The following is a 27731-nucleotide window of genomic DNA, read 5'->3' on the forward strand; positions in this document are numbered from 1 at the left end:
AGTGTACGAAGGGAAGGACACCCAGCTGCAACCCCCTAACTGCCCAGACTACTTGGGATCAAGCGGGAAAATTGTTTGGGACCTCACATACCCCCTACTGGAGAAAGGCTACCACCTGTATGTAGACAACTTCTACACATCTCTGCCCCTGTTCCACAACCTTCATCGGAAGAAGACGCCTGCATGTGGTACCGTTAAAAAGAACCGGAAGGGCTTTCCTCAAAGTCTGGTGAATAAGAAATTGAGAAAAGGAGAAACGGCAAGTCTACGAAACAACGAGATTTTGGCAGTGAAGTGGAGAGACAAAAGAGATGTGTACATGTCTTCAATCCACGATGATACCTTCATGGAAATCCCCAGAAGAAATGGCCCCATACAGAAACCTAAATGCATCTTTGATTACAATTTGTTTATGGGGGGAGTCGACTTGAATGACCAGATGCTGGAACCGTACCTTGCTACAAGACGGACATACCATTGGTATAAGAAAGTCGCAATTTATTTTTTTCATTTGGCCATCTACAATTCATATGTCATTTATCGTAACTCCACCCAAAACCCCAAACGCTTCCTTGGCTACCAGGAGGAAGTTTTCACTGCCCTTACATTCCCGAACGGCCCACCGGAAAATATCCGTTCAGATGTTCTAAGTCGACTCTCCGAACACGTGTGTACCAGAGCAGGATTCAGAAGAGACACATCTTATTATTGTGCACAATGTCCTTCTGAACCAGGCCTCTGCGTAGGTGAATGTTTTCGTCGTTACCATACTTCACTAAATTATTAGTGAAGTATGGTAAACGTAAGCCTCCGTTCCTGCAATTTATCCTCACACCCATTATGCCACTGCCTCCTCTGTAACTTACCCTGGCTTGTTATTTGACCACGCTTCTGCCTAACGATTCTGTACATACATCTGCCTCATCTGGAACTGACCTTGCACTGTTTGACCATGATATTTGCCTGCCTCTTGGACTGATCTTGTACCCTGATACTGGACTAGTGGGATTCAACACAGGGGTCTCACATATGTGAGGGGCTCCAGAATTGTTTTTCTGGATGAAGAAAACAATTTTTTTTGTTTTCTCAATCCTAGATTAGGGTCTGGAGACTTGGAGGCTTCAAAGAGATTTGGGTGGGAGAAGCCTCTACCCCTGTCCCCATTCTGTCCTGAACGAGGCCCTACTTCTGCCTGTAGGACTTACTGCCATCATGCCTCTGCCTGTCGCACTGACCACACCACATGGACCTGCCTACTACCAGGACCAATATTTTTGGCACTGCGGACAATATCTCTGCCTGCACTGACCCTGGACTTTATATGGACAGTAACCCTGCCTGCTGCCTGGACAATTGTGTTCGCCGCTGCTGACCAAGTCCCTGCCTGCTGCCTGGACCAGTGCTATCCTCCTGTGTACAACTGCGTTACTACAACCACAGGTAATCTTTTGTTTATGCTTTGCTCAGCATAATGTATTTTGGGGTGTAATTCTTGGTATGTGCATGCTATGTGTCCCTGGAACACCTGACGGTGTTCCTTGCATGTTGGATCTCTGTATGTGTAATGCTATGTGTTGGAAATATCTTATAAACGGAAAACTTTGTGTAAAAAAATATCAAACAGAGGACCTAGTAATGTAGTACCTAAAAATGCAGGGTGACTCTGCAGGTACTAGATAAAAATTTGTGCCAGCGTCCCCAAGATTAAAGTAGTGGATATATAAAATCTAGGGATGGGACTTTGAAGGCACAACAATATTAAACTACAAAAAGGTAGGTTGGTTTAGGGGTTTTTTATTAATAAAGTAAAAAGACAATGGACAGACATACATGTTTAAAATCACATCAGACTAGGCATAGGACCTAATATTGGTATACCGTGTGGAACCTATCCTGCAAGCTTGTATAGTAATGGAAAGATTATAAGTACATAAACAGATCACTTGGTCAAGGGGGAGGAGAGATACTTCCCCAAGTGTTACACAGTAGATAGTCAAAAAGCTAACACAAGCTGAATGCTGCAGGTTTGGTGATCCACGATGGATAATCTCTGGTTGTGTAAAAAAAAAAAATACGTTTTCATTTTTTTTCCACATTTTTCAAAAACTTCTGGAAAAAAATGAACCGTTCAAAGACTCATCATGCCTCATAGATTATACGTTGGGGTGTTCGCTTTCCAAAATGGGGTCATTTTGTGGGTGTTTCCATTGTCCTGGTGCTCCAGGGCCTTCAAAAGTGTAATAGGTGGTTGAGAAATGTGATGTGTAATTTATGCTCCTAGAACACCTGATGGTGCTCCATGCATGTTGGGCCTCTGTATGTGGCCAGGCAGTGAAAAAGTCCCACACATGTGGTATCGTAATACTCAGGAGGAGTAGCAGAATGTATTTTGGGGTGTCATTTTTGCTATCTAAATGCTATGTGTTGAAAATATCTTATAAACGGACAACTTTGTGTAAAAAAAAAAATGTGTTTTCATTTTTTTCCACATTTTCCAAAAACTTCTGGAAAAAAATAAACCATTCAAAAGACTTATTATGTCTCATAGATTATACATTGGGGCGTTAGCTTTCCAAAATGGGATCATTTTGTGGGTGTTTCCATTGTCCTGGTGCTCCAGGGCCTTCAAAAATGTAATAGGTGGTTGAGAAATGTGATGTGTAATTTATGCTCCTAGAACACCTGATGGTGCTCCATGCATGTTGGGCCTCTGTATGTGGCCAGGCAGTGAAAAAGTCACACACATGTGGTATCGTAATACTCAGGAGGAGTAGCAGAATGTATTTTGGGGTGTCATTTGTGGTATACACATGCCATGTGAGAGAAATAAGCTATTACAATGACAATTTTGTGGGGGGAAAAAAAAATCTCAATTTTGCAAAGAATTGTGGGAAAAAAATACAACTTCAAATAACTCACCATGCCTCTAACTAAATACATTGAAATGTCTACTTTCCAAAAAGGGGTTATTTGGGGGGCATTTGTACTTTCCTGGCTTGTTAGGGTCTCAGGAAATGAGATAGGCCACCAGTACATCAGATGTGATAATTTTTTTATGACTTGCACCATAGCTTGTAGACTCTAAAACTTTCACACAGACCAAATAATTTCCACAAATTTTTGGTTATTTTTAACAAAGATATGTAGCAGTATAAATTGTGGCCAAAATTTATGAAGAAAAATTACGAATTTGCAAAATGTTATCACAGAAATTAGGAAAAATGCGTTTTTTTTCAAAATTTTCGGTCTTTTTTCATTTATAGCGCAAAAAAATTAAAAACCCAGAGGTGATCAAATACCACCAAAATAAAGCTCTATTTGTATGAAAAAAAGGACAAAAAAGACAAAAAAATCATTTGGGTACAGTGTTGCATGACTGAGTAATTGTCATTCAAAGTGTGAGAGCACTGAAATCTGAAAATTGGTCTGGATAGGAGGGGGGTTTAAGTGGTTAAATGCCAAGGCCTACCTGAGTATTGTTGCTGACCATGTCCATCCCTTTATGACTACTTTATGGCTACTTCCAGCAAGATAATACACTAGGTCAGAAAGCTCAAATCATTTCAAACTGATTTTTTGAAAATGACAATGAATTCACTGTACTCCAGTGGCCTCCACAGTCACCAGATCTCAATCCAATACAGATCTGGAGGCAAAAAGTGGGTCCAACCTGATACGAATAAGGTGTACCTAATAAAGTGGCCGGTGAGTGTATATGCTTTCACACTTTACTTGCTTTTCTCCAGGCCATACCACATAGGCAGGTATACATAACACAATTGCTTTTAGTGAGGACTTAGGCATTGTTTCAATGAGCTGTAGGGGTACCAACAATTCAGTCTATAAATGTAGTTGCCCCTCTGGTATCACCTGCTGAATGAGTTTAGATTGAGTCCACATAATACAGTATTTCTTTTTTTTTTTTCTTTTCTTTTCTTCTACATCACGAGACATAGAGCCACAGTAATAACTGTATGGGTTATATGGCACCTTCAGGTGATGGACACTGACGCACCCTAAACAGGAAGTTCAATTCCCTATATAACCCCTCCCCTTACCGGGAGTACCTCAGTTTTTTCACCAGTGTCTTAGGTGTTGGTCACGAGTAAAGATGTGCTGTGCTGAGCTCCGCTGGAATATTCCTTACTGGGGCAAGCCATACACCCGGATCCGTTCAAAGTGTCTTTTCCAGGCTTTTCCCGGGCCTCATGTCCGAAGAAACAAGGTTTTACCTGTAACGCTTCTCTTTTTAGAGAGCTGGACCCCAGGATCCAGTATTTTTGTTTTTTTCAGACATTTTCCTGGCGGGGTGCTTTTTACAGGCCCAGGGCTGTGGATCCCCTGATAAAAAGGGGGCCCCAGTCCCTGAAGGTTTTCTAACGGAGCCCACCGTGAGAGGTGAAGATTGGGTCTGTTACCACAGAACCCTGCAGTTGGATAAGGTAAGGGAGATTTTTTCTTGTGGGCTTTCTCCTTTAAAGTAAATGTTGCTATGCCTATAGTCACTACCGGGGGCTGTCAAGAGCACATACCCGATCCCATGCTTGTCAGTCTCGCCTCGGTGTTTCAAGCTGCATGCTTCCTCCTTGCCCAGGCTCCAGGTAAAGTCGTGGGAAAGGGGTGTTTCTTCTCCCAGGACTGTCCCCCCACCTGGATAGCTTCCTCCAGGCAGAGGGAGCATAGCGCTAGACGGCGGTGTACCGCGCTTCTCCCGCCGCCATTAAGGTGGTTCCCTTAACGGCAGCTCTCCTCCTCCCCCAGTCTTCTCCATGCGGTCCGGATCGGAGGCCACTCGCGCGGGAAACGATTTAATTTAAAATAGATGAAGGAGGGGGGCGCGGTGGGTGGTCGGAGAAAGGGGCGGAGCTTAGCGGCATTGGCGCGAATTTAGTGTCTACAACGCGGGCTGCATTGTTATAAAATGCACCTTTTTCAGGTGCATACAGCTAGGAGGGACACATAGCAGACGGGTGGCATGTGAGTGGGTGACACAGGCATTCCCAGGCACATTTATTTTAAGCATTAGGGTGAGCTTAATAGCAGCGGCAGTTGCTGGACTATTGCTCAGCAGTGGGTGCATTTTTTTGGTGGTACCTCTGCGTTTGTGCTCAGCACTATGACCAGAGGAGGTGGTTCAAATACCACAAAGACCAAGGACACAAAGGGGTCGCCCTCAGGTCCTAGGGATCCTCCCTCTGCAACACCATCCCGATCTAAGGAGGCTGGTCAGAGTAAGCAATCGGGGTAATCAAGGACTACAATTGCTTCCGACATTTCAGCCCCTGTCTATATAACTGAGCAGATCTTCTCAGTTATGAGTGGTTTAGAGAAAAGATTAGCGGCTTTAATCGCATCTTCACAGAATGGAAGAAAACGCATTGGGTACCCTTCTACCACCTAGTGTACTCAAACGGAGGAACTGTGGGAGGGGGAAGATGAATCCCCCTCAGGGGACCGTGAACAGGCTGATTATTCCTCTTCCATGGGATCAAGTGGGGAAGGAGCTTCTTCAGCTTCACACGCCAAGAAATTGGGTCCACTCCACATTTAAGCTACCCTTAACAGAGTCTGTTAAAGAGCCAACTTCCTGTTTGGGTTCACTAAAGCCTCCGCAAGCCTTGCGTGCCTTTCCTGTCCATTCATTACTAAAAAAGCTTTTGTATTCTGAGTGGGATCACCCAGATAAGCACTTTTTCCTCCCAAAAAGTTTTTTTAACACTTTATCCTATGGGTAAAACATTTTACTAAGGTGTGGAGCATACCAGCAATTGGCGCTGCAATATCCTCTGTGAACAAGTTTGACTTGTCTGTTTGACAATGCACAAATGCTTAGGGATCCAACTGATAAAAGATTGGAATTCCTGTTAAAAAACATCTTTTCTCCTTGGCAGGCTCAGTTGCTCAACCTGTAGGAGCGGCAGTTGGGGTATGTCAGTCTTTGAGAGACCATTTGAAACAGGTACTCAAGGTGTTCCCTGAACAGCAGGCCCAGGAATTAGCCGAGCTGCCAGCAGCTTTTTGTTTTACAAATGACGCAATCAGAGACTCTATTCTTCAAACCTCTCGCCTTACGCTTAGGTTGGTACATATCCATAGAATCTTATGGTTAAAAAAGTTGGTCAGCCGTAGCGCCATGCAAAAGCTTCTGGCTGGTTTTCCTTCTGCTGTGAAAAGCTTTTTTGGGAGGATCTGGACAAATATATCCAAAAAATAGTATCCAAAAAGTGGGAAAAGTACCCTTTTTGCCAGTTAAGAAAAAGAATAAACGTCCCTCATTTAAACTGGCTCTTTTTTTCCAGTTCCAGGGGCATCAGCCTCCAGGCAGTCGCAGTGGCCTCCACCATCAGGTTCAAGAAGTAAACCTCAGGGTCAACCCCAGGGACAAAAGAAGTCCTGGGGGAGGAAACCTGCAAGGCAGAACGCTAAAGCCTCTTTATGAGGGGGCACCCCCGCTAGCTCAAGTGGGGGGGAAGACTTCTGCAGCTCTCTAAGATCTGGCAGGAAAGAATTTTGAGATAGATGAGTGATCTCCACAAAGCTCTAGGTTACAGACTAGAGTTCCGAGAATTCCCGTTTCCTCAGGTCAAATGTCCCCAAAGATCCAGAGAAAAAGAAGTCTCTCTTTCCAGCGTTAGACTGACTTTTGTCACAAAAAGTGATCATGATAGTCGCTGTGGAAGAGCAGGGGGTCAGGGTTTTTTATTCAAACTTTTTCACGGAACCAAAACCAAATAGGGATGTCAGACCCATTCTGGATCTCAAAGATCTAAACCGATTCCTTTCCTCTGGCCAGATTACGGACTCAAGTTATAACAATAATAGCATACCTGGACGACCTGCTCTTAATAGACCGGTCGGTAGTCTGCTTGGATCAAAGCGTAGTCATCACAATCAACTACCTGGAATTCCTAGGTTGGGTCATCAACCTAGAGAAATCTTCTTTAAAGCCAGTAAGAAGATTAGAGTACTTGGGTCTGGTCATAGCTACAGCCCAGAAGAAGGTGTTTTTACCCCAGGCAAAGATCGGTGCCATAAAGCAGCTGGTCCAAGGGGTCAGGGCAAAGAAAGATCCTTCCATTCGCCTTTGTATGAGGTTATTGGGAAGATGGTGGCTTCATTCGAAGCAGTTCCCTATGCTCAGTTTCATTCGAGACTGCTGCAAAACAGTATCCTATCGGCCTGGAACAAAAAGATTCAGGCACTAGATTTTCCAATGCGGTTGTCGCCAAAGGTGCGCCAGAGCCTCAGTTGGAGGAGGATATCCGAGAATCTGCAGAAGGGGAAATCCTTCTTACCGGTTACCTTGAAGGTGGTAACAACAGATGCCAGCCTTTCAGCTTGGGGAGCAGTCCTGGAAGAAGCGTCTGTCCAAGGCAAATGGTCCAGAACCGAAAGGACCTTGCTCATCAACATTCTAGAGATTTGGGCAGCGCGTTTAGCCCTAAGGGCCTGGACGTTCAGGTTGAAGAATTCTCCTGTCAGGATTCAATCCGGCAATGCCACAGCAGTGGCTTATATCAATCACCAAGGGCACCAAAAGTCAAGCAGCCCAGGGAGAGGTAAACCATATTCTAACCTGGGCAGAAGAACATGCGCAGTGCATTTCGGCAATCTTCATTCCAGGGGTAGAGAACTGGCAGGCAGACTACTTAAGCCGCCAGCAGTTGTTCCCGGGGGAATGGTCCCTTCACCCCGACATCTTCCTGGCTATATGCCAAAGATGGGGGATCCCGGCTGTAGATCTGTTTGCGTCCAGGTTCAACAACAAAGTCGACAACTTTGTGTCAAGAACAAGGGATCCACTCACATGCGAAACAGATGCGTAGGTGACTCAGTGGAATCAGTTCACACTGATTTATGCATTCCCTCCTATTTGCTGCCACCTCGACTTCTTCGCAGGATCAAGGGAGAAAAGATGTTGGTTGTTCTTATGGCCCCAGCGTGGCCCAGAAGATCTTGGTATGCAGAAACGGCGGTAGGGGACCCATGGACCCTACCCACATCCAGACCTGCTATCGCAGGGACCAGTGTTCCATCCTATTTTACAAAATTACATTTAATGGTTTGACTATTGAAACCCACATTCTAAAGAATTGTGGGCTTTCAGGCTCAGTGATGCCTACCTTGATTAATGCAAGGAAGCCAGCTCCCAGAGTCATTTATTATAAAGTCTGGAAGGCATATATTTCTTGGTGTGAATCCAGGGGTTGGCATCCTAGGAAGTACGTCATAGGTAGAATTCTTGCCTTTCTGCAAATGGAGCTACAGATGAAGCTGGCCTTGAGTACTATCAAGGGCCAGGTCTCGGCCATATCAGTATTGTTTCAACGTCCGCTGGCTTCACATTCTTCACATTCTTTGATCCTAAGCTTTATACAGGGGGTAACGCGGATTAATCCACCGATTAAAGCACCCCTGAACCCTTGGGACTTGAATTTAGTTCTGTCGGCATTACAAAAAACAGCCTTTTGAGCCGATACGACATGTTCCTTTGGTCCTTTTGACAAGGAAGCTAGTTTTTCTGGTAGCCGTTTCGTCTGCAAGAAGGGTATCAGAGCTAGCGGCTCTCTTTTGCAAAGAGCTATTTTTAATTGTTCACAAGGATAGAGTGGTATTGCGCCCTCATCCTAGCTTCTGCCAAAGGTGGTTTCAGGTTTTCACCTAAACCAGGATATTGTTTTACCTTCTCTTTTTTTTTTTTTATCCAGAACCCTGCTCTAAGGAAGAAAGTCACTACACTCTTTGGTTGTAGGGAGAGCAGTCAAGATTTGTTTGCAGGAGACTGCTCAGATTTGAAAAACAGATATTTTGTTCATGTTGCCTGAAGGTCCTAGGAAAAGACAGACAGCATCAAAATCCACTATTGCCGATTGAATTTGGCAGGTAATTATTCAAGCTTGTGGCTTGAAGAAGAAGGTTCCACCTTTTTAGGTCAAAGCGCACTCCACCAGGGCTGTTAGTACTTCGTGGGCAGTGCATCACCAAGCCTCCATGGCTCAAATCTGCAAGGCTGCAACCTGGTCTTCAGTCCATACATTCACCAGATTCTATCAGGTGGATGTAAGAAGGCATGAGGATATCACCTTTGGGCGTAGTGTGCTGCAGGCAGCAGTATAGGTCCTCTGGTCTGATTGCACCCTACTTTTGTTGTGTCCCCTCCCCTCAGGTGGCATTGCTCTGGGACATCCCATACAGTTATTACTATGGCTCTGTGTCCCGTGATGTACCATAAAGAAAATAGGGTTTTTATAACAGCTTACCTGTAAAATCCTTTTCTTGGAGTACATCACGGGACACAGAGGTCCCTCTTTCTGGTTACACGTGTATTGCTTTGCTACAAAACTGAGGCACTCCGGTAAGGGGAGGGGTTTTATGGGGAATTGAACTTCCTGTTTAGGGCGTGCCAGTGTCTATCACTTGAAGGTGCCATATAACCCATACAGTTAATACTGTGGCTGTGTGTCCTGTGTCCCGTACTCCAAGAAAAGAATTTTACAGGTAAGCTGTTATAAAAATCCTATTTTATGGGTTCCCCCTAGAGAATTCCCCATATTAACGTGTAGAATTCTGTTCAGATGGTGGTACCGGAATATGAAAAAAATGCTAGAAACTTTTTAGAGATATGCCAAGGATTGATCCCTTTGGTCTTTTAGATAGAAGAATAGGAGATAATCTTGCTACTGTAAACAGGAAGCAGCAGACAGTGGCCTGGTATAAACCTCTTGCTGACCACCAGCAATACATTTACTAAGGCAGGCGGCAGCCCCAGGCACCATGGCGTACCCGTACATTGCGGTGTACCTCTTAGTTTAGAGGCGTGCACCCCCTTCTGACCTGTGCTTTGATTGGCCACAGCACGAGTTTGTCAGGATACAGCCAATCGTTTTGGCTGTACACCAGCTGATCGGTTGTGGCCAATCACAGCACAGAGATCTGTGTGCTGGTAAACACAACACACAGATCTGGCTGAATTGGAGAGACCCAGCCATATGATTTGTGAGTAAAAGCAGCACACATACAGCTGGATGCACTTGTTATGCACACAGTTAACCTCTTGATTGCCCTCTTGATCACTCCTGTCATCCAGCTAGTGTCATTAGTACATTATTATTACTAATCACTGTATAATTGTTATTAGTGACATCAGTGTCAGTTGGCTTTAGTGTCTGTATGGATCCGTATCTTGATCACGATCAGAACTATACTAGTGTTCCCAAAAACGCAGTTCGGCTTTTCCAAAGACATGCAGCAGAGTACATTTTGGCCTAAATTTATGAAGAAAATTAATTTTATTGGATATGTTTGAAAGCGGAAAGTAGAAAATGTAATATAGCGCGTAGATACTGCCGCACACTGTATTCAGCTCCAATGTAAGGTGAATGAAAAACTGGCTTCTACATTTCTAAACCACAAAGAACTAGCCTCCCAAATGAAAGATCTCAAGTTCCCACTATGGACATATATATCTTCAAATACAACACCTTCTCTTGGGTCCGAACCGCAAACCTCAATGAGCCCGTCGGCTTACTCCTCTAGAATCATTATGCTCTGAGAACACACCGCAGAGACTTGGTTTCAACCATCTATTCTTTACCCTTTTCCAAATACCCTGCGAAAAACAAGACCTGTCAATTCTGGGAGAAACTATCTAAGGTATCTTCTTTGACCTCACAGATAAACACTGGGAACAAATATTCGAAAACATCCTCAAGGGCTCAATAAATGTGTCAACCCAGGAAAATGGCTATAAGGTCCTCACTAGGTGGTACAGAGTCCCGACCGTTATTCACAAGTTCGCACCAGCGATATCCAACTTATGTTGGAGATGAAACTCTGAACCAGGTTCTCTCATCCACATCTGGTGGTCATGCCCCATCATCCAAAAGTTCTGGAGCGAAGTCCACAACAAAATCTCAAGGGTCTCTACCCTTACATTAGAATTCTCTCCTTCCCAATTACGCTTACACCACACCCCTATACCCAGAGGTTCTTACTTCAAATCTCTTGCTATGCACATGCTAAGCTATGTGTCCCAACCTTGTGGGGCAAAACCCATGCCCCCTCAATCAAAGAATGTTTTTTTGGAGAATTGACAGAATCACCGAAATGGAAGAGCTTATAGCCATCTTCCATGACCACATCTAAAAACACACTACTTCCTGGTCTTGTTGGTTGCATTTTAGAACCACCAAACGATGGACCCCAAACCTAAATGAATAGGGATAATACCCAGGATTTCTCTTTCTTTCTTTTTTTTTTTTTTTACTGTACGTAAACCAGGGCAAGGTAGGAGGAATATGCCCCCCGTTTCGGCCTACCCCGCCCATATCCCCTGCCGCTCTCGCATCCATCCTCTCCCCCATTCCCTACCCCTCTCTCCAATCCCTTCTCCCTCTCCCATCCCACCACCCTCCTTACCACACCTCATTATCACCCCAAACCAATTAATGTACCTAACCATGGCTTTCAGCAGGCCTGCCAACCATGGAACCCCCCCAGATGTATAGAACTGCCACCCTATGTAATTTACCACCCCGAAGACTATTCTCATCCACTACTATACAGAGATTCCCTTAACCAATCTCTCTTACTTCAAGAAACCAGCTCAATTCACAGCACAGTCAACACCAACACGGATTTGATTTCTCTAAAAATAGGTCCCTTCGGGCCTACGAGTCACAAAGTTTGTCAATAATCACCATATAACCTCTACTATTCCTTTTGTAGTTCCTTAAGCGCAGTAGAGTGGTGCTATACAACTTTTTGTCCTTATTTGGGTTAAATTATATACCACTGTTACGGTTATGGTATGCATGTATATCTTTAGGCCGCTGGGCCTATGTAAATTCTGGTATTCTATGCTTGTCCATCTCTGTTTTCTTACTTTGAATATCCTTAATAAAATATTATGGAAGCGGAAAACTGGCTTCTAGAGGTTCTACAATTAAGCCCAATGCAGGTAAAACATGTCAGAGGGGCATGACCTATGGGCTGGGATCTGAGCTGAAGCCAGTTCTTCAACTTAATTGGAGTTGAATACAGCATGTGGTGTTATCTGCATGCTATAGTACATTTTACATTTTGAAGTGAAATTTGCTCTATTTCTGCCAGTACCTGAACACAGAGTGTAAACCTGGGAGACTAATTTATATATAACACTATCTGTATATTAACACATACAGTGTTTCTTTAAAATATAGCATATGATATTTATTTGGTAGTAGTTTTAAAAAAAATTTTATTATTTATTTTTTTTACTTCACTTAATGTATTAGTTTTACAATTTCACATAGTTTACTTTCCCATGTCTATACGTTATATTTATTTTTGGCTTATACATGGTAGATGACATAATTAGTATTAGCAATTTTTCTATTTTTATTATTATTAGTCAACTATTAAGATTATTTGGCTGATTTATATTGGGGTCTCCTTTTAGTCGTTTTTAATATCTAAGTGTTATACGAGGCGTTGTGGATGTAAACATCCCCGCTTGTAGTAAGGGAACTTTTTCCCATATCCAATATGGCGCCCGGATACTCGTGACTCAGAACGAGGCTTGGCTCCCTATTTATGGTGGTGAGTCACTACGCTGCCCGTTCCCCATTGACAAGGTCTGCTGATGACGAAACACGTCTGGAGGAAGGCACGTACTGACGTCACCACTCCATCGGAGTAGGAGGACGGGCTTCGTTTTTGTGTATGCCGGCCGGCTCTTTTACATGCGATGTTATCGCCTCCTAATTGTAAGTGTATTACTTGTTTTTATTAAAACCGTTTGGAATATACTACACTATGGCCAGTTCTTTTTTCTTCTGGGCAATCTATTGAGTATGTGGATGCCGGAAGTGGGTCCTAGTGAGCGATCTTCGCCATCCGAACACTGTGATCATCAGCAAGCTTAGAGGCCTTGGCTGGGCTATAGACACCTGCCTTTTAAGCTTGCCGTCCGGTAAGCTCAATCTACAGTTACGGTGGTCGGGCACTTTGTTTGTGTATGCACACTGTGGTGTTAATACGACCCTTTATGTTTTCAATGGACATTTCGTTTGTCTTGATGTCAACCGTTATGGACTTAACTTTTAGCGCAGCTTCCCCCATTCCATAAACCTGGGAGACTGACACTGCAGGCAATTGTGACAACAATCTGTTATGGTGTTAGAGAGTTGAAAATGTTTTTTTTTGTTTATATAATAAAATATAAAAACCCCAGTGGTGATCAAATACCACCAAAAGAAAGCTTTATTTGTGTAAAAAAAGTTATATAAATTTAATTTGCATACAGTGTTGCATTGCGATTGCCAGTTTAAAAAGTAGCTCAGTGCTGAATGGCAAAAATTGCCCTGGTCACGAAAACCTTCCAGAGGTCAAGTGGTTAAAAAATTATGGATAAGTAGATTTTTTTTATTCTTTAAACTGGTGATAATTATCTGGCTCTACTTGTTAATTTAGATAACTATTTTAGTTCCTCATTCATACTTAAATCATAGTTAATAGATGCCTAGGAATCCCCTATTTGATATTGTATGTTTTGTTCATCCTCTTTTTTGATCATTTTATGTACTGTTTTTTTCTTTGTACTCTGCTGCAGATGCATTGTAGAAACAGAAAACCTAGAAGAGCGAGTGGTAGTTGTGAGTCGAATCATAGAAATTCTGCAAGTCTTTCAAGAGCTAAACAATTTTAATGGAGTACTTGAAGTTGTAAGTGCCATGAACTCTTCCCCAATATACAGGCTTGACAACACCTTTGAGGTGAGTCTTTTATGTATCCGTGATAAATATATACCTAACCCACTTCTAAACTGTTTATAGGATATCCGGTTATTAGATTATTAACTAAATATATCCATCTATATGTTATATTTTACCAGTTTATGATGACCTTGGGCATATCCTTTGTAATATCGTGACCACCAGCCAGCCACTTGTAAAAGTGACAGCCTTTATTGAACTTGCGCAACAGGCAAACAAAAATCGCTTCCTTCAGCAAAAATAAAGCAAACAGTCCATAATCTTCTTATAACAAAATCAGATGCCTGGCTCCCCACCCATCAACTTGTCCCCTAGCAGGGTAAAAGGTAACTCTACTTTCATGGGGAAAAAAATTATCAAATAAAAAAAAAAATTATATAGCATATACAATTGCGACACAAGTCATATTGAGGTTGAATTTTGTTATAAAATTACCTTTTCCTTTCTTTTTTGTGTGATTGGCTTACTGATTTTCCTAGAAATCTGCACTAAGATACAGATTTTGACCATTTCCTGCAACAAAAATTGAATTTTTGGTGAGATATTCCCAAAGGGGAATCACTTCTAAAGGTATGCAGGCCCTGCCACTTTCTTCATTAGAGCCCTGCAGGTGCAGCGGCTGGTTGATAATTATAAAACCACTCCCATAGAGATTCACTTTGGACATGGACACAGACAAATGGCTGTTTCTTCAGAATAACAAAAGATATGAATGTGCAACAGAGTTTAAAATCCCTGCAATGTAAATAGATCGCCCAGAGGGGAATTTTTTTTCTCAACAAAAGTAGAGTTACTCTTTAATTCCTGTCTGCCTCAGTGAGGTCTCAGAGAGAAGGTCTCCAGCCATTATGCAGAACCTCAGCAACTAACAGTCCACCACTCTGCTTCCTCAGTATGTAATGCAGCACACCCTACTTCAGACAGCTGCTCACTGCTTCCTGATCCTCTTTAGGCCTCTCTTGCAGGTGGCTTAACCCCACAGGATCAAAGTCCCCATAATCAGGGTTTGGAGGCTCTTTCTCACCCAAAAGTCTCTACAGACCGCCGAATTCTGGGTCCCAAATGGGGACTTGCTAATCCTGAGAGCACTGTAAATCAGACCTCTCTAAGTGAAATACTGTACCCTGGAACCTTTCATCCAGCATGGGTTAGAACCTGTGAGTATCTAAACTGCATACTAGTCTGCCCCCTTAAAGGGACCACAACCCAAACAACAGGGAAATATACCTGTTGTCCAGTGCTTGGACACCCGCTGTAGATTGAGCTCTGACGGTCCCAGCCCTGTATAGATACAGAACTGAGACCAGCATAACTCCAAACTGTACATCACACAGCAGGAGCTTGATCAGTGGATCAGTAATAGGCAGAGCAGTGCAAGGGGTGATGCGTTTTTCTTTATCGTACGTCACGCGACACACAGTTCTGTAATGACACCCCGAGTAGGAAAGGGATTAAATCCTTTTAAGACATTCCATTCCCGAACACAAAGGCAGCTACCGAACACTCAATCAGCCAAACAAGAAACCCATATAAATAATTCTCCCCCAAGTACGAGACGAGGCTCTGTCTTGAGGTTCAAACAGGACTGACTCTTTATTTTGAGATCTTACACAAATATATACAGCAGGATGAAAATACAACCTGTAAGCAGACACCTAATTAACATGAGCTAATTATCTAATCATTTACCCAGACTAGGTGACTCAGAGACATGACCTTTAGGACAGACTTGTGTCTCCTAGCTCACCGACTATACAATACACATTATCATACATCTCAATACAATTGCAGGGTTAATTAGCACACTGGATGAAAAAACTCTTTAGAAGCTGTGACAAGTCATACTAGACAAATTTACATTATAGCAGACAGAGACAGGTGGCTGGAATTGACATCAGCATCTCCTCACAGTATGTGTCCCAGAAGTATGAATCGGTCACTAATTGTAATATGGCAAATACAGGGTCCCCAGAGTCTGTGTCTCTTGGGGGGATATGGACCCGAATCAAAAGTAACGCCACCTCAAGGGTCCTCAGGCATACAGCTCACAAAGAGCACCGTTCCCCCAAATGCCAGGGCCCATAGTCGGTAGGCAAGAGGCTAGCATTCAGTCCCCTCCAAAAGCCTCTGTCCCGGCTAGGTCTGTCACAAGTTCACTTCCTATATAACCCCTCCCATTACTGAGAGTACCTCAGTTTTTTCTCCAGTGTCACGAGTGTTGGTCACGAGTAAAGATGTGCTATGCAGAGGCTCCACTGGAGTATTCCTTGCTGGAGCAAGCCTTTGCAGCTGGATCCAGCCAAAGTGCCATTGAGGCCAAGGTGGTTGGTACCAGGGCCTCGTGCCGGAAGAAACAAGGTTTTGACTGTAACGCTTCTTTTTTGAGAGCTGGACCCTGGGATTCAGTGCTTTTGTCAGATTGCAGTGCCATAAAGCTTACTGACAGGGTGCTATACGGGTCTAGGGCAGTGGAACCCCGATAAAAAGGGACCCCAGTCCTTGAAGATTTTTTAACGGAGCCCGCCTTGATGGGCGAAGATTGGGTCTGTTTGGTTGTACCACAGGACCCTGCGGACCCTTTGGATTTCTCCTATACAGTAAATGTTGTCATGCCTAAAGTCACCACTGGGGGCTGTAAAGAGCACATACCTGTTTTCATGCTTTCAGATCTCACTCTGTGTCAGCTGAAGCTGCATGGCTTCCTCCAGCTATCCATCCCGGTAAGAGGTTGGAGGGGGAATTTGGCTGAAGTTTCTCCATCTGGGAATGCTATATTTCTCCCCTCTCCAGGAGCAGGCAGGGGGGACACTGTATGGTCTGGTGGTTTGCTGCTCCGCTCCCCCCTCCACCGCACTCAGCAGCGGCGGCTCTCCTCTCCCCTGTGCTCTCCTAAACCACCCCCTGTGGTGAGGAAGTAAGGGGGCGTGGCTTAGCGTGGCGTTGGTGCGGGCGTCACAGCGCAGGGCAGATTAGCTTATAAAAAAGCTCCATTGTCAGTCCCATTTGGACTAACGGAGGGACACAGAGCAGTCCTGGGCATGTGAGTGTGGGACATTCCCCAAGGCACGTTTACTCTGCATCAGGCAGAGCACATAATAGCAAAAACAATTACTGAACTATTGCTCAGCAGTGGGTACATTTTTTCCTTGTAAAGTACCTCTGCATTTGTGCTTAGGACTATGCATTCCAGAAGGGGATGTACAAATTCCTCAGAGGGGACCAAAGGTATCACCTTCAGGCTCTGAGGACCCTAGTCTCACCCCAGCTATGCCACCCCCCCGAAGATCCAGAGGTAGCTGATCAGGGTGAGCCATCGGGTTTGTTAAGTGTTGCAACTGTTTCCAACACTTCAGCCCCTGTCTACATTACTGAGGATGTTTTCTCCTCAGCTTTGATGGAGCTGGAGGAAAGACTGACTACTCTAATCGCATCTTCCCAGCATGGGAGAAAAAGCGATAGGTCCCCTGCTACCACCCAGGACCCTCAAGCAGAGGATCGGTGGGCAGAGGAGGATGAGGCCCCCTCAGGGGACCGTGAGGAGGCTTACTCCCCTTCTGAGGAATCAATTGTGGAAGAGCCTTAATCTGAAAAATTGCTGGTGCAATCGCTGGCAGAAATAGTTCGTTCCACATTTAAGCTACCTTTAAATGAGTCAGCTGAAAAACCCACTTCTTCTTTGGGTTCCCTAAAGCCTCCACAAGCTATGCATGCTTTTCCTGTCCATCTATTGTTGGAACGGCTTATGTATTCTGAGTGGGATCACCCAGATGAGCATTTTCTCCCTCCTAAAAAGTTCTCTACACTTTATCCTATGGAGGAAAAATTCACAAAAAAATGGAATATACCGGCAATTGATGCGACTATTTCCTCTGTGAATAAAAATGTAACTTGTCCGGTAGACAATGCACAAATGCTTAAGGATCCAACTGATAAAAGATTGGAATTCCTGTTAAAAAGTTCATTTTCTTTGGCAGGAACAGTAACTCAACCTGCAGTGCCGGCAATAGGTGTATGTCAATCCCTGAAGAACCAGTTGAGACAGGTGCTCAAGGTCATCCCTGATCAACAGGCACGGGATTTAGCCAAGCTACCAGGGGCATTATGTTTTGCTATTGACGCTATTAGAGATTCTATCCTTCAGGCTTCACGCCTGATGCTTGTACTTGTGCATATGCGTAGGATCTTATGGTTGAAAAGTTGGTCAGCCAAAACGCCATGCAAAAAACCCCTGGCTGGTTTTCCTTTTCACAGTGAACGGCTACTTGGAGAGGATTTGGATTTATTTATTTCAGGTACTTATATAGCGCTGTCAATTTACGCAGCGCTTTAAATATATATTGTACATTCACATCAGTCCTTACCCTCAAGGAGCTTACACTCTAAGGTCCCTAACTCACATTCATACATATTAGGGACAATTTAGACAGGATTCAATTAACCTACCAGCATGTCTTTGGAGTGTGGGAGGAAGCCGGAGTACCCAGAGGAAACCCACGCAGGCACAGGGAGAACATGCAAACTCCAGGCAGGTAGTGTCGTGGTTAGGATTCGAACCAGCAACCCTTCTTAGTGCTGGGTGAAAGTGCTATCCACTGCACCACAGTGGATAAATACATCCAGAAAATTTCCAGTGGGAAAAGTACCCTTTTGCCACTTAAGAAAAGGAATAAACGTCCTTCATTTAAACGGGCTCCTTCTCCAGGGTCAGGGGCGTCTAGGCATCTAGGCAGTTGCGACGGCCTCTGCCGTCAGGTTCAAGGGGTAAATCTTGGGGTTAACCCCAGGGACAGAAGAAGTCCTGGGGAAGGAAACCTACAAAGCAGAATGCTAAGGCCTCTTTATGAAGGGGCGCTTCCGCTCGCGCGAGTAGGGGGAAGACTTCTGCCGTTCTCAAAAATCTGACAGGAAGAGTTTCGGGACAGATGGGTGCTCACCACAGTAGCTCTGGGTTTCAAATTAGAGTTCCGGGAGTTTCCGTCTCCTCGTTTTCTGAGGTCAAATGTCCCCAAAGATCCAGAGAAAAAGAAGTCTCTCTTTCAAGCTTTAGACCGGCTTTTGTCTCAGAGTGATCATGGAGGTTCCCATGGAAGAGCAGGGGTTGGGTTTTATTCAAACCTCTTCATGGTGCCAAAACCAAATGGGGATGTCAGACCCATTCTAGATCTCAAGGATCTGAACCGATTCCTAAATATCCGCTTGTTTTTCATGGAATCAATCAGGTCAGTAGTCTCCATCCTGCAAGGAGGAGAGCTTCTGACATCAATCAACATCAAGGATTGCATACCTGCATGTGCCCATTTTTCCCGCTCATCAGAAATTTCTATATTACAAGGTGGAAAAACTCCATTTTCAGTTCGTAGCTTTGCCTTTGGGCCTAGCCACTGCACCCTGGGTGTTCAGAAAAGTTCTAGCCCCTCCTCTGGCCAGACTAAGGGCTCAGGGTATAACAGTTATTGCATACCTAGACGACCTGCTCTTGATAGACAGGTCAGTAGCCCGCTTAAACAAAAGCGTGGTCACCACAGTCAACTACCTGGAAAGCCTAGGTTGGGTTCTCAACCTAGAGAAATCTTCCTTAAAACCAATAAGAAGGCTAGAATACTTGGGTCTGATCATAGATACAGACCAGAAAAGAGTATTTTTGCCACAAGCAAAGATCAGCGCCATAATGGAGCTGGTCCGGGTCGTCAGAGCAAAGAAAGACCCTCCTATTCACCTTTGCATGAGGTTGTTAGGGAAGATGGTGGCTTAGTTTGAAGCCGTTCCCTATGCTCAGTTTCATTCGAGACTGCTGCAACACAGTATCCTATCCGCTTGGAACAAAAATGTCCAAGCCTTAGACCTCCCAATGCATCTATCTCCGAGGGTGCGCCAGAGCCTCAGTTGGTGGTGGTTGATCAAGAATCTGCAGGAGGGAAAATTCTTCTTACCGGTCACATGGAAAGTGGTAACAACAGATTCCAGCCTTTCTGGTTGGGGAGCATTCCTGGAGGAGGCAACTGCCCAGGGGAAGTGGTCCAGATCCAAAAGGACCTTGCCCATCAATATTCTAGAGATTCGGGCAGCACGCTTGGCCCTGAGGGCCTGGACATTCAGATTACAGAATTGTCCTGTCAGAATCCAATCTGACAATGCCACGGTAGTGGCCTATATCAATCACCAGGGGGGCACAAGAAGTCTTGTGGTAAACCATATCCTAGCTTGGGCAGAAAGCAATGTTCCTTGCCTATCGGCAGTCTTCATTTGAGGAATAGAAAATTGGCAGGCGGGCTACTTGCGTCGCCAGCAGTTGTTCCCGGGGGAATGGTCCCTTCACCACGATATCTTCCTGGCAATATGCCAGAGATGGGGGATCCTGGACGTAGACCTATTCGCATCCAGGTTCAACAAAAAGATTGACAACTTTGTGTCAAGAACAAGGGACAGATGCCTTGGTGACTCCGTGGGATCAGTTTTCACTGATTTATGCATTCCCTCTTATTCTGCTGCTTCTACGACTTCTTCGCAGGATCAAGCAGGAAAGAAAGTTGGTGGTTCTTGTGGCCCAGAAGATCTTGGTATGCAGAAATTGTAAAGATGGCGGACCTGCTCTCCCAGGGTCCGGTATTCCATTCTACCTTACAAGCGCTAAATTTAATGGTTTGGCTATTGAAACCCACGTTCTGAGGAAGCGTGGGCTGTCAGGATCAGTTGTATCATAGAATCTGGAAGGCATATGTTTCCTGGTGTGAATCCAGGGGTTGGCATCCCAGAAAGTATGTCATAGGTAGAATCCTGGCCTTTCTACAATTAGGGGTAGAGATGAAGCTGGCCTTGAGTACTATCAAAGGCCAGGTCTCGGCCTTATCGGTATTGTTTCAAGGACCACTTGCTTCGCATTCTTTGGTCCGTAACTTTTTACAGGGGGTAACGCGGCTTAATCCACCGCTTAGGCCTAGGAAAGGACAGGCAGCAGCGAAATCTACTATTTCTAAGTGGATTCGGCAAGTAATTGTTCAAGACAATGGTTTAAAGATGAAGATTCCACCTTTTCAAATCAAAGCGCACTCTCCCAGGGCTGTTAGTGCTTCATGGGCAGTGCATCACCATGCCTCCATGGCTCAAATCTGCAAGGCCGCAACTTGGTCTTCAGTCCATACATTCACTAGATTCTATCAAGTAGATGTAAAAAGGCATGAGGATATCGCCTTTGTGCGTAGTGTGCTGTAGGCTGCAGTATAGGTCCTGGCTCCCTGTTTTTTTGTTTGTCTCCCTCCCCTGAGATAGCATTGCTCTGGGACATCCCATATAGTTATTACTATGGCTCTGTGTCCCGTGATGTACAATAAAGAAAATAGGATTTTTATAACAGCTTTCCTGTAAAATCCTTTTCTTGGAGTACATCACGGGACACGGAGGTCCCTCCCCTCTTTGGTTACACGTGTATTGCTTGGCCACAAAACTGAGGTACTCCCAGTAATGGGAGGGGTTATATAGGGAGTGAACTTCCTGTCTTAGGGCGTGCCAGTGTCCATCACCTAAAGGTGGCCTATATACCTATATAGTTATTACTATGGCTCTGTGTCCCGTGATGTACTCCAAGAAAAGGATTTTACAGGTAAGCTGTTATAAAAATCCTATTTTTCCTCAATCCTGACTTGCTTCACCTCCACTACATTGCTGTTCAAACAGTTCACCTAGTAGTGCCAATGCAGATACAGTTCTGCATTTTTTTTAAAATGTGTGTGTGTGTTTGTACACTTTTTTAATCATGACTCCTAATTCTGTATGATCAGAACACTTTTCTAAGCTAGCTGGACTGCTTTTTTTAGGGCTTAATCACAATACCAATAGCAAGGATTCGCGCACCTCTAAAAGGCTCAAATTGCTTTTCAGAAGCACATGACAGGCTGTGAGGAGGCGCTTTGTTGCCTCCTCGCCACCTGTTTTAACATCCTAAATGCAGCACCACCATGCCACAACCGCATTCATTGCACCTGTTTGCAGGGTGGTTGCAATGTGGCAATATTCACCTGAATAGGTCACATTCAGCAGGCCGTAGTGCCCGCCAAAACTGACAGGGTGTATGTCCTCGACCCCTGTCTTTGCAGCTAAAGGGGGATTAGCTAGGGGCAGCTCAACCATGTGGTTTTACTGTCCTCTTCGCACCAGAATGCAGTGCGGGAAAGGTGCATTTCCATGCACATTTTCCATACCCCACAAGGAAGATGCTGCCCTTGCTAGACCTAGGTGCTTTTATTGCTAATGGCAACCCAAACACGTCCAGAAAATCCAGCAAATTTGCAGCCACCAAACCACTTGGTACCTCAGTACAATGCAGTTTAGTGCTGTGCGATTTTTAAAAGTAGCGTCTGCTTCTTGAAATGAAATGGTAAGAAATGGAACATGCTCAAACACACGCATTTGTCATGTTATGACTAAGGCCTTATAGGCTGAAACGCATCAACTGTTTTTATCTGCGTTTATGCACTATGGCATTTTCAATAAAATGAAGATTTTTTTAAGAGCAACAACCAGAGTGCGGATCATCTTTCCTATATTACTCTACTCAGCCAACGACTGTGGATCAAGTACCTGGTAGCTCTGCTATCTATTTGTTGTATGTAGTAGTAGCACTGATTTTTCTGTTTACACCTCAAAAGCACGCATGCCAGTGTGAACTGGCCCTTAGACTTGGGGTGCCTCGAGACTGAGAATACTTTTAAAAGGCACCATGACCCAAAAAAAGAGAAACACAGCTTTAATCTATGGTGTATGTATATATTTGCCTGTGTGCTGTGTTGTACTCCAAGATATAGAATTTACAGACAAGTCAAAATTCCTTTTTTAAAGAGGCTCATCTGCACATGAATAAGTGGCAGTGGCATATTTCCTAAAATATGCATATACAAGTTCCATTTCACACACACGTTCCAACAACACAAGACAAAACTATTAGTGCAAATGTTACCATACTGTCAATAGCCACCACTGAGTAACAAACAGAACCTAATTTTCTTGAGTTATTATGATGGCTCACACATATGTGCACATAACCTGTCTGAATTCCAAGTTAGAAGCCAAATAAAGAATAAGCAAACCGTTCCTTGACTACTTCAGATCTGCGCTATAGCCGAATGATGGCTACAGCGCGGATCTGCTTTGCCGGGTGGGCGTCAATAGACATCCTCCCCTTTGCAAGCTGGCCACACCTCCCTGCAGGGCGCGCGCTGTGATCACCAGATTTAATGAGACTCAGGTGATCACAGATCGAAGTAAGGGGTCGATCCCGACCCCTTACTACGTGATCAGCTGTCAGCCAATCATGTGATGTAAACAGAGGATCGGTAATCTTTTTTTTTTTTTCCTTCACGCTGACAGCGTGAGGAGAAAAAAAAGCCGATCACCAGCTTCTGTTGAAGGGACATTATTCCTGAGCAGGGAGAGGCGAAGCAGCCTCATATGTGCCACCAGTGCCCGCCAGTACATCAGTGCACCTATCGATGCCCATCAGTGCCACCCAGCAGTGCTGCCTATCAGTGTCCCCTACCAGTGCCCACCAGTGCCACCTCATCAATGCCTACCAGTGCCTCCTATTAGTGCCCATCAGTGCCCATCAATACAGCCTATCGGTGCCCATCAGTGCAGCCTATCAGTGCCCATTTGTGTAGCCTCATCAGCATACATCAATGAAGGAGTAAAAATTACCTGTTTGCAAAATGTATTAATAAAATATAAAACGGTTTTGTATTTTTTTTTAATTTATTTTTAAATTCAGTCTTTTTTAATTTTTTTAACAAAAAAAACGCAGAGGTGATCAAATACCACCAAAAGAAAGCTCTATTTGTGGGGAAAAAATGATAAAAATTTCATTTGGGTACAGTGTTGTATGACCGCGCAATTGTCATTCAAAGAGTGACAGCGCTAAAAGCTGAAAATTGGTCCAGGCAGGAGGGGGGTTTAGGTGCTCAGTAAGCAAGTGGTTAAAAAAAAAGCATTATTCCTATCTGCTTTAACAATCTGCTTCAAAAGTGTAGCATTCAATATTTTACATTCAGTAACACCATTTCACATGCACTCAAGCAAGACAAAACTTCTGCATGTTCACTGAAAAGACTTGTCACACTTCAATCCTGTTTTTTTACATAGGTTGAAAAAAAGACACTAGTCCATCTAGTTCAACCAATGTAATGTCTAAGATTCAGCTGATTTTACAATGAGATCCTTTTAGTAAGCCTGGTCCGTGATTCCAGAAACTTGAAGCAGCACAATTCTGTCTAGTAGATTTTAGAAAGTCTACAGTCTGGGGAGCCAAATGTACGATGTGTTCTGTTTGCTGTGCCTTGTTTTGATAATATGAGCCAACTGGATCTCAAAATAAGGTTGGGTTTATTTACAAATAGGGATTTACATTAATTCTAATTAGAAATATGTACAGACATAATATCTATGAGAGGAATTGGGGGGGAGGGATAAGTTTAAAGTGTTTGTAAACAATCACCTTGTAAAACAACCCATTCAGTTAAAACATTATAAATACCTTTTTTTTTTTTTTTTTTTTTTTTACAATTGATCACATTCAGTCTGTGCTCAGCTACATAAGACCTTGGGGGGGGGGGGGGGTTGGGGCAGCAGCACACTGAACTTCCCAGTGAATAGCTGTGCAGTGGGGTCAGGACAGGTCTGATCATTGGAGGAGAGCAGGCTAAGTTCTCAGCATAGCTAGAGAACTGACCACAATGTGCTCTCCTGCTTAGTTTGGTCAGTTTTCAGTTGGAAAGCAAGGGGACTAGCATTAACACCAGGGGGGTCCTCCTGGTCACTGTACTAATAACCTCAGGTGGTGTATTTTACTTCGTCAAAGCTGCACAGATGTCAGTTTTATCAATTCCATCATGCAATTAATTTTGATTCTTCGGTCTGGGCAAAAATACCCATGAATTATGTTCTGGGCATACAGTCATGGCCAAAAATATTGGCACCCCTGCATTTCTGTCAGATAATGCACCACGTCGCCCAGGAAATTGTTGCAATTACAAATGCTCCTGTAATTTGTAATTAAACTGTATCAATTAACAGGTGCTGACAATATAGAAATCACATCGACAACCAGTTAAAATGGTGAAAAATTGACTCGACCTTTCTGTTGTGTGTCTCTGTGAGCTACGCAAAGCATGGAGAAGAGAAAGAACAGCAAGGAATTGTCTGAGGATTTCAGAACTAAAATTGTTGAAAAGCATGGACAATCTCAAGGTTACAAGTCCATCTCTAGAGATCATAATGTTCCTGCGTCCACTGTGCGCAACATTGTCAAGAAGTTTACAGCCCATGGCACTGTAGCCAATCTCCCTGGAAGTGGACAAAAGAGAAAAATTGATCTAAGATTGCAACAAAGGATTGTTCGAATGGGGGATAAAGAAGCTCGATTAAGTTCCAGACAAATTTTAAGCTGACCTTCAGGCGCAGGGTACAACTGTGTCAACTTGCACTATAAGTCGCCATCTAAATGAATAGGGACGCTATGGTAGGAGACCCAGGATGGACCCCACTGATGACACAAACATAAAAAAGCCAGATTGGAGTTTGCCAAAACTTACCTGAAGAAGCCAAAATCCTTTTAGGAGAATGTGTTGTGGGCAGACAAAACAAATTTACAGCTTTTTGGTAAAGCCCGTCATTCTTCTGTTTTCAGAAAAAGAAATGAGGCTCTTAAAGAAAAGAATACAATCCCTGATATTTTGGGATTGCTTTGCTGCTTTAGGCACGGGATGTCTTAACCCTTGTGCATGGCATTATGAACTCTGAAGACTACCAAAGAATTCTGGGGTGCAATGTAGGGCCCCAGTGTCAGAAGTTTGGGTCTCCATCAGAGGTCATGGGTCTTACAGCAGGACAATGACCCAAAGCACACGCCAAAAAGCACCCAGAAATGGTTTAGGACAAATCGCTGGACAGTACTGAACTGGCCAGCAATGAGTCCAGATCTAAAGCCCATAGAGCACCTGTGGAGAGATCTCAAAACAGCAGTTGGTAAATGGAACCCTTTCAATCTGAGAGACCTGGAGCAGTTGACGAATTAAGAGTGGTACAAAGTTCCATTAGAGAGGTGTAAGAAACTCATTTATGGTTACAGGAAGAAATTGATTTCGGTTATTTTTTCCAAGGGGTGTGCTAACAAATATTAAATTGAGGGTGCCAATAATTTTGTCTAGTCCATTTTTGGAGATGTGTGTGGAATGTGTCAGATTTGGCTTTTTGTTTCTCCACTTTTTTTTTTGTTTCATACCAATAAACAAAAGGAAGAAACATGAGAATGCCTAAACATTTGTAATTGCAATTAGTTTCTAGTGGTGCATTATCGACAGAAATGCAGGAGTGCCAATATTTATGGCCATGGCTGTACATAAAATTCATTACTTTCTACTACTGCTTCTTGGAACTGAATGCTAGCTCCCTGCTGACATGTTCAAATGATGACACCACAAGGAAAAGTCTTGAAAAAAAAGAGCTGACACTTGCATATGTAAGTTTCTTACATATTAACCACTTCAGCCCCGGAAGGATTTACCCCCTTCCTGACCGGGCCATTTTTTGCGATACGGCACTACGTCGCTTTAACTGACAATAGCGCAGTCCTGCAACGCTGTACCCAAACAAAATTGACGTCCTTTTTTCCCCACAAATAGAGCTTTCTTCTGAGGGTATTTGATCACCTCTACAGTTTTTATTTTTTGCGCTATAAACAAAAAAAAAAGCGACAATTTTGAAAAAAAAAACAATATTTTTTATTTTTTGCTATAATAAATATCCATAAATGTTTTTAAACAAAACACATTTTTTTCCTCAGTTTAGTCCTATATATATTCTTCTACATATTTTTGGTAAAAAAAAATGCCATAACCGTATATTGATTGGTTTGCGCAAAAGTTATAGCGTCTACAAAATAGGGGATAGAATTATGGCGTTTTTTTTTTTTTTTTTACACTAGTAATGGTGGCGATCTGCGATTTTTTATTGGGACTGTGACATTGCGGCGGACAGATCGGACACTTGACACTTTTTTGGGACCACTGACATTTATACAGCGATCAGAGCTAAAAATAGCCACTGATTACTGTATATATGTCACTGGTAGGGAAGGGGTTAACACCAGGGGGCAATCAAGGGGTTAACTGTGTTCCTTGGTTGTGTTCTAACTGTTTTTAACACTAGGGGGCAATCAAGGGGTTAACTGTGTTCCTTGGTTGCGTTCTATCTGTGGGGGGGATGGGACTGCCTGGGGGAGTAGACTGATCGGTGTTCCTATATACTAGGAACACACAATCTGTCTCCTCTCCCCTGTCAGAACATGGATTTATGTGTTTACACACACACATCCTCGTTCTGGCTCTGTCAGGGGTGATCGCGTGGGCCCGGCAGACATTACAGGCCGCCGGGCACGCGCATCGGCTCCTCAGTTCCACGGCCGGCGCAAGCACACGCCTCCGGAAGGGCACTCGCCCCCTATACCCCTTAGAATGCATGAAGGTAAAAAACCTTGAGCTTTTAGAACCACTTTTAAAGATGAAAATGCCTTTTGTCTAACCAACCTATCCACCTTTTTAACCACTTGCCTATCAGGCCAATTCTGATATTTCTCTCCTACATGTAAAAACCATATTTTTTTTTTGCTAGAAAGCTACACAGAACCCCCAAACATTATATATCTTTTTTTTTTAGCAGAGACCCTAGAGAATAAAATGGCGGTCCTTGCAACTTTTTATCTTGCACAGTATTTGCGCAGCAATTTTTTTAAACGCATTTTTTTTTTTTGGAAAAAAAAAATACAGTTTCATGCATTAACCACTTAAGGACCGCCTCACGCCGATGTACGTCGGCAAGGCGGCACGGGCAGGCAGAATCACGTACATATACGTGATCTGCCTCCCGCGGGTGAGGGGTCCGGTCGGGACCCCCCCCCCCCCCCCCGGTGCCCTAGATGGTCCTCTTTTGTCCCCC

At 43.8% G+C, this 27731-nt stretch overlaps 1 protein-coding gene across 2 annotated transcripts in view; it reads left to right on the plus strand.

The window, feature by feature from the left end:
• SOS1 (SOS Ras/Rac guanine nucleotide exchange factor 1) overlaps positions 1–27731 on the plus strand; it is a 519460-nt gene that overhangs the window by 397034 nt on the left and 94695 nt on the right. For both annotated transcript variants that reach the window (XM_073627668.1, XM_073627669.1), the window contains one exon: positions 13592–13754. In XM_073627668.1, coding sequence (XP_073483769.1) covers positions 13592–13754 — 163 coding nt within the window. The remainder of the gene's footprint in view (positions 1–13591; positions 13755–27731) is intronic.

Source organism: Aquarana catesbeiana, linkage group LG04 (assembly GCF_042186555.1).
Source record: "Aquarana catesbeiana isolate 2022-GZ linkage group LG04, ASM4218655v1, whole genome shotgun sequence".
NCBI classification, from domain to species: Eukaryota; Metazoa; Chordata; class Amphibia; order Anura; family Ranidae; genus Aquarana; species Aquarana catesbeiana.